We start from the raw sequence: 12500 nt of genomic DNA, 5'->3' as shown, positions 1-12500 counted from the left end.
AGCTACAGCGGTGTTTGTCAGACCATGAGACATCAGCGGTGGAAGGTGACCGAGCTACAGAGGTGTTTGTTAGACCATGAGACATCGGCGGTGGAAGGTGACCGAGCTACAGAGGTGTTTGTTAGACCATGAGACATCGGCGGTGGAAGGTGACCGAGCTACAGAGGTGTTTGTTAGACCATGAGACATCGGCGGTGGAAGGTGACCCAGCTACAGCGGTGTTTGTCAGACCATGAGACATCGGCGGTGGAAGGTGACTGAGCTACAGAGGTGTTTGTCAGACCATGAGACATCGGCGGTGGAAGGTGACCCAGCTACAGAGGTGTTTGTCAGACCATGAGACATCAGCGGTGGAAGGTGACTGAGCTACAGTGGTGTTTGTCAGACCATGAGACATCGGCGGTGGAAGGTGACCGAGCTACAGTGGTGTTTGTCAGACCATGAGACATCGGCGGTAGAAGGTGACCCAGCTACAGAGGTGTTTGTCAGACCATGAGACATCGGCGGTGGAAGGTGACTGAGCGACAGTGGTGTTTGTCAGACCATGAGACATCGGCGGTGGAAGGTGACTGAGCTACAGAGGTGTTTGTCAGACCATGAGACATCAGCGGTGGAAGGTGACCCAGCTACAGTGGTGTTTGTCAGACCATGAGACATCAGCGGTGGAAGGTGACCCAGCTACAGCGGTGTTTGTCAGACCATGAGACATCGGCGGTGGAAGGTGACCCAGCTACAGAGGTGTTTGTCAGACCATGAGACATCGGCGGTGGAAGGTGACTGAGCTACAGCGGTGTTTGTCAGACCATGAGACATCGGCGGTGGAAGGTGACCGAGCTACAGAGGTGTTTGTCAGACCATGAGACATCGGCGGTGGAAGGTGACTGAGCTACAGCGGTGTTTGTCAGACCATGAGACATCGGCGGTGGAAGGTGACCGAGCTACAGAGGTGTTTGTCAGACCATGAGACATCGGCGGTGGAAGGTGACCCAGCTACAGAGGTGTTTGTCAGACCATGAGACATCAGCGGTGGAAGGTGACCCAGCTACAGCGGTGTTTGTCAGACCATGAGACATCAGCGGTGGAAGGTGACCCAGCGACAGCGGTGTTTGTTAGACCATGAGACATCGGCGGTGGAAGGTGACCGAGCTACAGAGGTGTTTGTCAGACCATGAGACATCAGCGGTGGAAGGTGACCCAGCGACAGCGGTGTTTGTCAGACCATGAGACATCAGCGGTGGAAGGTGACTGAGCTACAGAGGTGTTTGTCAGACCATGAGACATCAGCGGTGGAAGGTGACCGAGCTACAGCGGTGTTTGTCAGACCATGAGACATCAGCGGTGGAAGGTGACCCAGCTACAGCGGTGTTTGTCAGACCATGAGACATCAGCGGTGGAAGGTGACTGAGCTACAGTGGTGTTTGTCAGACCATGAGACATCAGCGGTGGAAGGTGACCCAGCTACAGAGGTGTTTGTCAGACCATGAGACATCGGTGGTGGAAGGTGACTGAGCTACAGAGGTGTTTGTCAGACCATGAGACATCGGCGGTGGAAGGTGACCGAGCTACAGTGGTGTTTGTCAGACCATGAGACATCGGCGGTGGAAGGTGACCCAGCTACAGAGGTGTTTGTCAGACCATGAGACATCGGCGGTGGAAGGTGACTGAGCTACAGAGGTGTTTGTCAGACCATGAGACATCGGCGGTGGAAGGTGACTGAGCTACAGTGGTGTTTGTCAGACCATGAGACATCGGCGGTGGAAGGTGACTGAGCTACAGAGGTGTTTGTCAGACCATGAGACATCGGCGGTGGAAGGTGACCCAGCTACAGTGGTGTTTGTCAGACCATGAGACATCAGCGGTGGAAGGTGACCCAGCTACAGCGGTGTTTGTCAGACCATGAGACATCGGCGGTGGAAGGTGGCTGAGCTACAGAGGTGTTTGTCAGACCATGAGACATCGGTGGTGGAAGGTGACTGAGCTACAGTGGTGTTTGTTAGACCATGAGACATCGGTGGTGGAAGGTGACTGAGCTACAGAGGTGTTTGTTAGACCATGAGACATCGGTGGTGGAAGGTGACTGAGCTACAGAGGTGTTTGTTAGACCATGAGACATCGGCGGTGGAAGGTGACTGAGCTACAGAGGTGTTTGTTAGACCATGAGACATCGGTGGTGGAAGGTGACTGAGCTACAGCGGTGTTTGTCAGACCATTTCCAGCTACAATAGTCATTAACACAGACCTCAATCTGCATGTATTAACCAGGTCTGGTGTGTGTCTGTGGATCTCACCCCTTGTGGATGATGTCAAACTTGATGCCTTTGGCCTGGACGACCCTCTTGAAGCCTCTGTGTTGACGGTTGATGTTCAGGTTAAACTGCTCTTTAAACTCTGGACTGTTGCTGTTCTTCACTGTACTGGTCTTGTCCCTCTGGGCCTCTTCCTGCGCGCGCGCACACACACACACACACACACACACACACACACACACACACACACACACACACACACACACACACACACACACACACACACACACACACACACACACACAGAATATTTGAGTGGATCTAAGTGGAAATGTGTGCATGCAAAATGGTTGTGTGTGTATGCGTGTGTGCGTGTGCGTGTGCGTGTGTGTGTGTGTGTGCGTGCGTGTGATTGTGTATTGAGTGTGAGTCTTACCGCACTAGGAAAAGGAAACTCAAAGCGCACACTGGTGTCCAGATCACTGGCAGAGACTCCTGAGAAGAGGGGGATGAGAAGAGAGTGATCAGAAGAGAGAGATTAGAAGAGAGGGCGATTCAGGAGAGAGGGGGGATTCAGGAGGGGGGATTCAGGAGAGAGGGGGATTCAGGAGAGAGGGGGATCAGGAGAGAGGGGGGAAATAGGAGAGGGAGGGATCAGGAGAGAGAGGAGTCAGCAGAGAGGGGGATCAGGAGAGAGGGGGGGAATAGGAGAGAGAGGGGGATCAGGAGAGAGAGGAGTCAGCAGAGAGGGGGGATCAGGAGAGAGGGGGGGAATAGGAGAGAGAGGGGGATCAGGAGAGAGAGGAGTCAGCAGAGAGGGGGGATCAGGAGAGAGGGGGGAATAGGAGAGAGAGGGGGATCAGGAGAGAGGGGGGGGGATCAGGAGAGAGGGGGGGATCAGGAGAGAGGGGGGGATCAGGAGAGAGAGGAGTCAGCAGAGAGGGGGGATCAGGCGAGAGAGGAGTCAGCAGAGAGGGGGGATCAGGCGAGAGAGGGGGATCAGGAGAGAGGGGGATTCAGGAGAGAGGGGGATCAGGAGAGAGGGGGGATCAGGAGAGAGGGGGATTCAGGAGAGAGAGGGATCAGGAGAGAGAGGGATCAGGAGAGAGGGGGGATTAGGAGAGAGGGGGGATCAGGAGAGAGGGGGGATTAGGAGAGATGGGGATTCAGGAGAGAGAGGGATCAGGAGAGAGGGGGGTCAGGAGAGAGGGGGGGATCAGGAGAGAGAGGGATCAGGAGAGAGAGGGATCAGGAGAGAGGGGGGATCAGGAGAGAGGGGGGATCAGGAGAGAGGGGGGGGGATCAGGAGAGAGGGGGGGGGGATCAGGAGAGAGGGGGGGATCAGGAGAGAGGGGGGATCAGGAGAGAGGGGGGGGATCAGGAGAGAGGGGGAAATCAGGAGAGAGGGGGGATTCAGGAGAGAGGGGGATCAGGAGAGAGGGGGATCAGGAGAGAGGGGGATCCAGAAGAGAGATGGGGGATCAGGAGAGAGGGGGATCCAGAAGAGAGATGGGGGATCAGGAGAGAGGGGGATTCAGGAGAGAGAGGGATCAGGAGAGAGGGGGGGATCAGGAGAGGGGGGTCAGGAGAGGGGGATCAGGAGAGAGGGGGGGATCAGGAGAGAGAGGGATCAGGAGAGAGGGGGGGATCAGGAGAGAGAGGGATCAGGAGAGAGGGGGGATTAGGAGAGAGGGGGGATCAGGAGAGGGGGGGATCAGGAGAGAGGGGGGTCAGGAGAGAGGGGGGGATTCAGGAGAGAGAGGGATCAGGAGAGAGGGGGAGATCAGGAGAGAGGGGGGGGATTCAGGAGAGAGAGGGATCAGGAGAGAGGGGGGGATCAAGAGAGAGGGGGGGTCAGGAGAGAGAGGGATCAGGAGAGAGGGGGGATCAGGAGAGAGGGGGGATCAGGAGAGAGGGGGGGATCAGGAGAGAGGGGGGATTAGGAGAGAGGGGGGGATCAGGAGAGAGGGGGAAATCAGGAGAGAGGGGGAAATCAGGAGAGAGGGGGAAATCAGGAGAGAGGGGGAAATCAGGAGAGAGGGGGGATCAGGAGAGATGGGGGTTTCAGGAGAGAGGGGAGATCAGGAGAGATGGGGGTTTCAGGAGAGAGGGGGATTCAGGAGAGGGGGGTCAGGAGAGAGGGGGTCAGGAGAGAGGGGGGTCAGGAGAGAGGGGGGTCAGAAGGAGGCATATAAAGTTCAAAACACACCTGAGGGAGCAGGTAGATTGATGCCCTTCACGATGTACAGCGTCATCTCATTGGCTGTCAGGTCAGGATACATTCTACAACAGACAGAGAAGACAGATTACTTTCCTCCTGCTTTGTATATATGTGTATGTGTGTGTAAGAGATGTATTTTTATACGAATGTTAATTGTATGGCATTGTGGTATTAATATGTTAGTAACAGTATAGTACTTGACAGTGTTGAAGGTCCTCAGTGTGATATTAATATGGTAGTAACAGTATAGTACTTGACAGTGTTGAAGGTCCTCAGTGTGATATTAATATGTTAGTAACAGTATAGTACTTGAGTGTTGAAGGTCCTCTCCTCAGTGTGATATTAATATGGTAGTAACAGTATAGTACTTGACAGTGTTGAAGGTCCTCAGTGTGATATTAATATGGTAGTAACAGTATAGTACTTGACAGTGTTGAAGGTCCTCAGTGTGGTATTAATATGGTAGTAACAGTATAGTACTTGACAGTGTTGAAGGTCCTCAGTGTGATATTAATATGGTAGTAACAGTATAGTACTTGACAGTGTTGAAGGTCCTCAGTGTGGTATTAATATGGTAGTAACAGTATAGTACTTGAGTGTTGAAGGTCCTCAGTGTGATATTAATATGTTAGTAACAGTATAGTACTTGACAGTGTTGAAGGTCCTCAGTGTGGTATTAATATGTTAGTAACAGTATAGTACTTGACAGTGTTGAAGGTCCTCAGTGTGATATTAATATGGTAGTAACAGTATAGTACTTGACAGTGTTGAAGGTCCTCAGTGTGATATTAATATGGTAGTAACAGTATAGTACTTGACAGTGTTGAAGGTCCTCAGTGTGGTATTAATATGGTAGTAACAGTATAGTACTTGACAGTGTTGAAGGTCCTCAGTGTGATATTAATATGTTAGTAACAGTATAGTACTTGACAGTGTTGAAGGTCCTCAGTGTGATATTAATATGGTAGTAACAGTATAGTACTTGACAGTGTTGAAGGTCCTCTCCTCAGTGTGATATTAATATGTTAGTAACAGTATAGTACTTGACAGTGTTGAAGGTCCTCAGTGTGGTATTAATATGGTAGTAACAGTATAGTACTTGACAGTGTTGAAGGTCCTCAGTGTGATATTAATATGGTAGTAACAGTATAGTACTTGACAGTGTTGAAGGTCCTCAGTGTGATATTAATATGGTAGTAACAGTATAGTACTTGACAGTGTTGAAGGTCCTCAGTGTGGTATTAATATGTTAGTAACAGTATAGTACTTGACAGTGTTGAAGGTCCTCAGTGTGATATTAATATGGTAGTAACAGTATAGTACTTGACAGTGTTGAAGGTCCTCAGTGTGATATTAATATGGTAGTAACAGTATAGTACTTGACAGTGTTGAAGGTCCTCAGTGTGATATTAATATGGTAGTAACAGTATAGTACTTGACAGTGTTGAAGGTCCTCAGTGTGATATTAATATGGTAGTAACAGTATAGTACTTGACAGTGTTGAAGGTCCTCAGTGTGGTATTAATATGGTAGTAACAGTATAGTACTTGACAGTGTTGAAGGTCCTCAGTGTGATATTAATACGGTAGTAACAGTATAGTACTTGAGTGTTGAAGGTCCTCAGTGTGGTATTAATATGGTAGTAACAGTATAGTACTTGACAGTGTTGAAGGTCCTCAGTGTGGTATTAATATGGTAGTAACAGTATAGTACTTGAGTGTTGAAGGTCCTCAGTGTGGTATTAATATGGTAGTAACAGTATAGTACTTGACAGTGTTGAAGGTCCTCAGTGTGATATTAATATGTTAGTAACAGTATAGTACTTGACAGTGTTGAAGGTCCTCAGTGTGATATTAATATGGTAGTAACAGTATAGTACTTGACAGTGTTGAAGGTCCTCAGTGTGATATTAATATGGTAGTAACAGTATAGTACTTGAGTGTTGAAGGTCCTCAGTGTGGTATTAATATGGTAGTAACAGTATAGTACTTGACAGTGTTGAAGGTCCTCAGTGTGATATTAATATGGTAGTAACAGTATAGTACTTGACAGTGTTGAAGGTCCTCAGTGTGATATTAATATGGTAGTAACAGTATAGTACTTGAGTGTTGAAGGTCCTCAGTGTGGTATTAATATGGTAGTAACAGTATAGTACTTGACAGTGTTGAAGGTCCTCAGTGTGATATTAATATGGTAGTAACAGTATAGTACTTGACAGTGTTGAAGGTCCTCAGTGTGATATTAATATGGTAGTAACAGTATAGTACTTGACAGTGTTGAAGGTCCTCAGTGTGATATTAATATGGTAGTAACAGTATAGTACTTGAGTGTTGAAGGTCCTCAGTGTGGTATTAATATGGTAGTAACAGTATAGTACTTGACAGTGTTGAAGGTCCTCAGTGTGATATTAATATGTTAGTAACAGTATAGTACTTGACAGTGTTGAAGGTCCTCAGTGTGATATTAATATGGTAGTAACAGTATAGTACTTGACAGTGTTGAAGGTCCTCAGTGTGATATTAATATGGTAGTAACAGTATAGTACTTGACAGTGTTGAAGGTCCTCAGTGTGGTATTAATATGGTAGTAACAGTATAGTACTTGACAGTGTTGAAGGTCCTCAGTGTGGTATTAATATGGTAGTAACAGTATAGTACTTGACAGTGTTGAAGGTCCTCAGTGTGGTATTAATATGGTAGTAACAGTATAGTACTTGACAGTGTTGAAGGTCCTCAGTGTGATATTAATATGTTAGTAACAGTATAGTACTTGACAGTGTTGAAGGTCCTCAGTGTGATATTAATATGGTAGTAACAGTATAGTACTTGACAGTGTTGAAGGTCCTCAGTGTGATATTAATATGGTAGTAACAGTATAGTACTTGACAGTGTTGAAGGTCCTCAGTGTGGTATTAATATGGTAGTAACAGTATAGTACTTGACAGTGTTGAAGGTCCTCAGTGTGGTATTAATATGGTAGTAACAGTATAGTACTTGACAGTGTTGAAGGTCCTCAGTGTGGTATTAATATGGTAGTAACAGTATAGTACTTGACAGTGTTGAAGGTCCTCAGTGTGGTATTAATATGGTAGTAACAGTATAGTACTTGACAGTGTTGAAGGTCCTCAGTGTGGTATTAATATGGTAGTAACAGTATAGTACTTGACAGTGTTGAAGGTCCTCTCCTCAGTGTGATATTAATATGGTAGTAACAGTATAGTACTTGACAGTGTTGAAGGTCCTCAGTGTGATATTAATATGTTAGTAACAGTATAGTACTTGACAGTGTTGAAGGTCCTCAGTGTGGTATTAATATGGTAGTAACAGTATAGTACTTGACAGTGTTGAAGGTCCTCTCCTCAGTGTGGTATTAATATGGTAGTAACAGTATAGTACTTGACAGTGTTGAAGGTCCTCAGTGTGATATTAATATGTTAGTAACAGTATAGTACTTGACAGTGTTGAAGGTCCTCTCCTCAGTGTGATATTAATATGTTAGTAACAGTATAGTACTTGACAGTGTTGAAGGTCCTCAGTGTGATATTAATATGTTAGTAACAGTATAGTACTTGACAGTGTTGAAGGTCCTCTCCTCAGTGTGATATTAATATGTTAGTAACAGTATAGTACTTGACAGTGTTGAAGGTCCTCTCCTCAGTGTGATATTAATATGGTAGTAACAGTATAGTACTTGACAGTGTTGAAGGTCCTCAGTGTGATATTAATATGTTAGTAACAGTATAGTACTTGACAGTGTTGAAGGTCCTCTCCTCAGTGTGATATTAATATGTTAGTAACAGTATAGTACTTGACAGTGTTGAAGGTCCTCTCCTCAGTGTGATATTAATATGTTAGTAACAGTATAGTACTTGACAGTGTTGAAGGTCCTCTCCTCAGTGTGATATTAATATGTTAGTAACAGTATAGTACTTGACAGTGTTGAAGGTCCTCTCCTCAGTGTGGTATTAATATGTTAGTAACAGTATAGTACTTGACAGTGTTGAAGGTCCTCTCCTCAGTGTGATATTAATATGTTAGTAACAGTATAGTACTTGACAGTGTTGAAGGTCCTCTCCTCAGTGTGATATTAATATGTTAGTAACAGTATAGTACTTGACAGTGTTGAAGGTCCTCAGTGTGGTATTAATATGGTAGTAACAGTATAGTACTTGACAGTGTTGAAGGTCCTCAGTGTGATATTAATATGTTAGTAACAGTATAGTACTTGACAGTGTTGAAGGTCCTCAGTGTGATATTAATATGTTAGTAACAGTATAGTACTTGACAGTGTTGAAGGTCCTCTCCTCAGTGTGATATTAATATGTTAGTAACAGTATAGTACTTGACAGTGTTGAAGGTCCTCAGTGTGGTATTAATATGGTAGTAACAGTATAGTACTTGACAGTGTTGAAGGTCCTCTCCTCAGTGTGATATTAATATGTTAGTAACAGTATAGTACTTGACAGTGTTGAAGGTCCTCAGTGTGGTATTAATATGGTAGTAACAGTATAGTACTTGACAGTGTTGAAGGTCCTCAGTGTGATATTAATATGTTAGTAACAGTATAGTACTTGACAGTGTTGAAGGTCCTCAGTGTGATATTAATATGTTAGTAACAGTATAGTACTTGACAGTGTTGAAGGTCCTCTCCTCAGTGTGATATTAATATGTTAGTAACAGTATAGTACTTGACAGTGTTGAAGGTCCTCAGTGTGGTATTAATATGGTAGTAACAGTATAGTACTTGACAGTGTTGAAGGTCCTCTCCTCAGTGTGATATTAATATGTTAGTAACAGTATAGTACTTGACAGTGTTGAAGGTCCTCTCCTCAGTGTGATATTAATATGTTAGTAACAGTATAGTACTTGACAGTGTTGAAGGTCCTCTCCTCAGTGTGATATTAATATGTTAGTAACAGTATAGTACTTGAGTGTTGAAGGTCCTCAGTGTGGTATTAATATGGTAGTAACAGTATAGTACTTGACAGTGTTGAAGGTCCTCTCCTCAGTGTGATATTAATATGTTAGTAACAGTATAGTACTTGAGTGTTGAAGGTCCTCAGTGTGGTATTAATATGGTAGTAACAGTATAGTACTTGACAGTGTTGAAGGTCCTCAGTGTGATATTAATATGTTAGTAACAGTATAGTACTTGACAGTGTTGAAGGTCCTCTCCTCAGTGTGATATTAATATGTTAGTAACAGTATAGTACTTGACAGTGTTGAAGGTCCTCAGTGTGGTATTAATATGGTAGTAACAGTATAGTACTTGACAGTGTTGAAGGTCCTCAGTGTGATATTAATATGTTAGTAACAGTATAGTACTTGACAGTGTTGAAGGTCCTCAGTGTGATATTAATATGTTAGTAACAGTATAGTACTTGACAGTGTTGAAGGTCCTCTCCTCAGTGTGATATTAATATGTTAGTAACAGTATAGTACTTGACAGTGTTGAAGGTCCTCAGTGTGATATTAATATGTTAGTAACAGTATAGTACTTGACAGTGTTGAAGGTCCTCAGTGTGATATTAATATGGTAGTAACAGTATAGTACTTGACAGTGTTGAAGGTCCTCAGTGTGATATTAATATGGTAGTAACAGTATAGTACTTGACAGTGTTGAAGGTCCTCAGTGTGATATTAATATGGTAGTAACAGTATAGTACTTGACAGTGTTGAAGGTCCTCAGTGTGGTATTAATATGGTAGTAACAGTATAGTACTTGACAGTGTTGAAGGTCCTCAGTGTGATATTAATATGGTAGTAACAGTATAGTACTTGACAGTGTTGAAGGTCCTCAGTGTGATATTAATATGGTAGTAACAGTATAGTACTTGACAGTGTTGAAGGTCCTCAGTGTGGTATTAATATGGTAGTAACAGTATAGTACTTGACAGTGTTGAAGGTCCTCAGTGTGGTATTAATATGGTAGTAACAGTATAGTACTTGACAGTGTTGAAGGTCCTCAGTGTGATATTAATATGGTAGTAACAGTATAGTACTTGACAGTGTTGAAGGTCCTCAGTGTGGTATTAATATGGTAGTAACAGTATAGTACTTGACAGTGTTGAAGGTCCTCAGTGTGGTATTAATATGGTAGTAACAGTATAGTACTTGACAGTGTTGAAGGTCCTCAGTGTGATATTAATATGGTAGTAACAGTATAGTACTTGACAGTGTTGAAGGTCCTCTCCTCAGTGTGGTATTTGGGGACAGGTTGGCCCTTGGCGTGGGCCGTCTTCAACACCTCAATGTTCTGCATACACTCCTCTGCCAGCTTCTCAAACCTGACAACAGCAACACACACGCACATTACACACACACACACACACACACACACACACACACACACACACACACAGTACACACAGGGTTCACACACACCAAATGGGGGTAGATGTTGTCATTGGCGGGGTTGAATGTCTATTTCACCAGCCACGTTGGCGGGTGGTCACACAGAGCATTTGGGAACTGTTTTTTTCATCCAAAACCCACATGTAGAAGAAGTTGGTGGAATTGACAAGGCTACTGACGTGTGACTTTGTCTTCGTGTTTCTTGGCCAGTTAAAATGTTTTGTTCACACGCCAGGTTGTTTTTCATTGTGGGTTTGAGTTTGCTGAAACTGTCCGCTGCTAGGAAGACGTCGCAGTCTGAGATGTTTTTCCCGTCACAGACAAGCGAGTGCCACAGTTACCGTGGTAACGGCCCGTCCCTTAAAGGACCGGCTGACAATTTCTGTCTCGCCTAATGATTGTGCTTGATCGAGCACGGATCACTTCAAAAAACGTATTCATCAGCTTTTTTGCCACTTTCTTATCATTAAAACACTCAAATACTTGAAATTGTTCTCCTAGATTTATTTGTGTGCTTCTACATTTCTACTTAGAAACAGATTATGTACTCCTTGTAAAACACATCAGTGTGGAGCCCTGAACTACAATATTAAATAACCCATATCACTCAGCATTTTGTGGCAGGGCAGGCACTTGTTGATTGTTGATGTTCAGTTGTAGAACTGTTTATCTGTTTTTACTATAGTATCTAAATGATTTATTTTAACATACATTGGTTAAAAGACGCAGGTTACAAAAATGAAATGGAATTAAGCAATATACCACATTACTTCTTACTGGTGATTAATTTATTGTTTTAAAACATTACAAAACAGGCTCATCCGTTACTATTTTTTGGGTGTAATTATGGAGCAAAAAATATGTTGGCTGATAAAAAAATCTGAGTGGCTGGTGGAACAAAACGTTACATTTCCCACCCTGATTCACATGGTACACACACACACACACTGTGAAGATGGCATTTTCTTAAATTCAATGCATCTTCACTTATATTTGTAACATGTGTGTTACAGTAGTTGGGCCCATATTGTATCTTACTATTCAAACATGCCATAGGTGTATGTGTATCATCAACTTCACACTCAACAGTTTCAAGTGTTTGTCTGTCAATTTGAGTGTGTTCAGGTGTGTTGACCACACCTACTAATTGACCACACCCCCTATTTGGCCACGCCCACGAAATGGCCACGCCTACAGAGTGGCCATGCCTACAAAATGGCCACGCCTGATCCTAATTATTGTGTGTCTCTTTACAGAGTGTTTCTGAACTGTGTGGGAGGAACGAGGTAGATCTATACATACCGTGTGGGAGGAACGAGGTAGATCTATACATACCGTGTGGGAGGAACGAGGTAGATCTATACATACCGTGTGGGAGGAACGAGGTAGATCTATACATACCGTGTGGGAGGAACGAGGTAGATCTATACATACCGTGTGGGAGGAACGAGGTAGATCTATACATACCGTGTGGGAGGAACGAGGTAGATCTATACATACCGTGTGGGAGGAACGAGGTAGATCTATACATACCGTGTGGGAGGAACGAGATAGATCTATACATACCGTGTGGGAGGAACGAGGTAGATCTATACATACCGTGTGGGAGGAACGAGGTAGATCTATACATACCGTGTGGGAGGAACGAGGTAGATCTATACATACCGTGTGGGAGGAACG

The 12500-nt window shown here is 44.4% G+C and overlaps 1 protein-coding gene across 1 annotated transcript in view; it reads right to left on the bottom strand.

Annotated features, from left to right (window-relative positions):
* Nucleotides 1-12500, bottom strand: part of cc2d1a (coiled-coil and C2 domain containing 1A) — a 38337-nt gene that overhangs the window by 11038 nt on the left and 14799 nt on the right. The window contains exons 17-20 of the mRNA XM_038960632.1: nucleotides 10637-10753; nucleotides 4456-4529; nucleotides 2683-2741; nucleotides 2289-2440 (exon numbers count right to left, since the gene is read on the bottom strand). Of these exons, the coding sequence (XP_038816560.1) occupies nucleotides 2289-2440; nucleotides 2683-2741; nucleotides 4456-4529; nucleotides 10637-10753 (402 nt within the window). The remainder of the gene's footprint in view (nucleotides 1-2288; nucleotides 2441-2682; nucleotides 2742-4455; nucleotides 4530-10636; nucleotides 10754-12500) is intronic.

The sequence above is a fragment of the Salvelinus namaycush genome, chromosome 2 (genome assembly GCF_016432855.1).
Source record: "Salvelinus namaycush isolate Seneca chromosome 2, SaNama_1.0, whole genome shotgun sequence".
NCBI lineage: Eukaryota > Metazoa > Chordata > Actinopteri > Salmoniformes > Salmonidae > Salvelinus > Salvelinus namaycush.
This window is presented reverse-complemented; position numbering and strand designations above follow the sequence as displayed.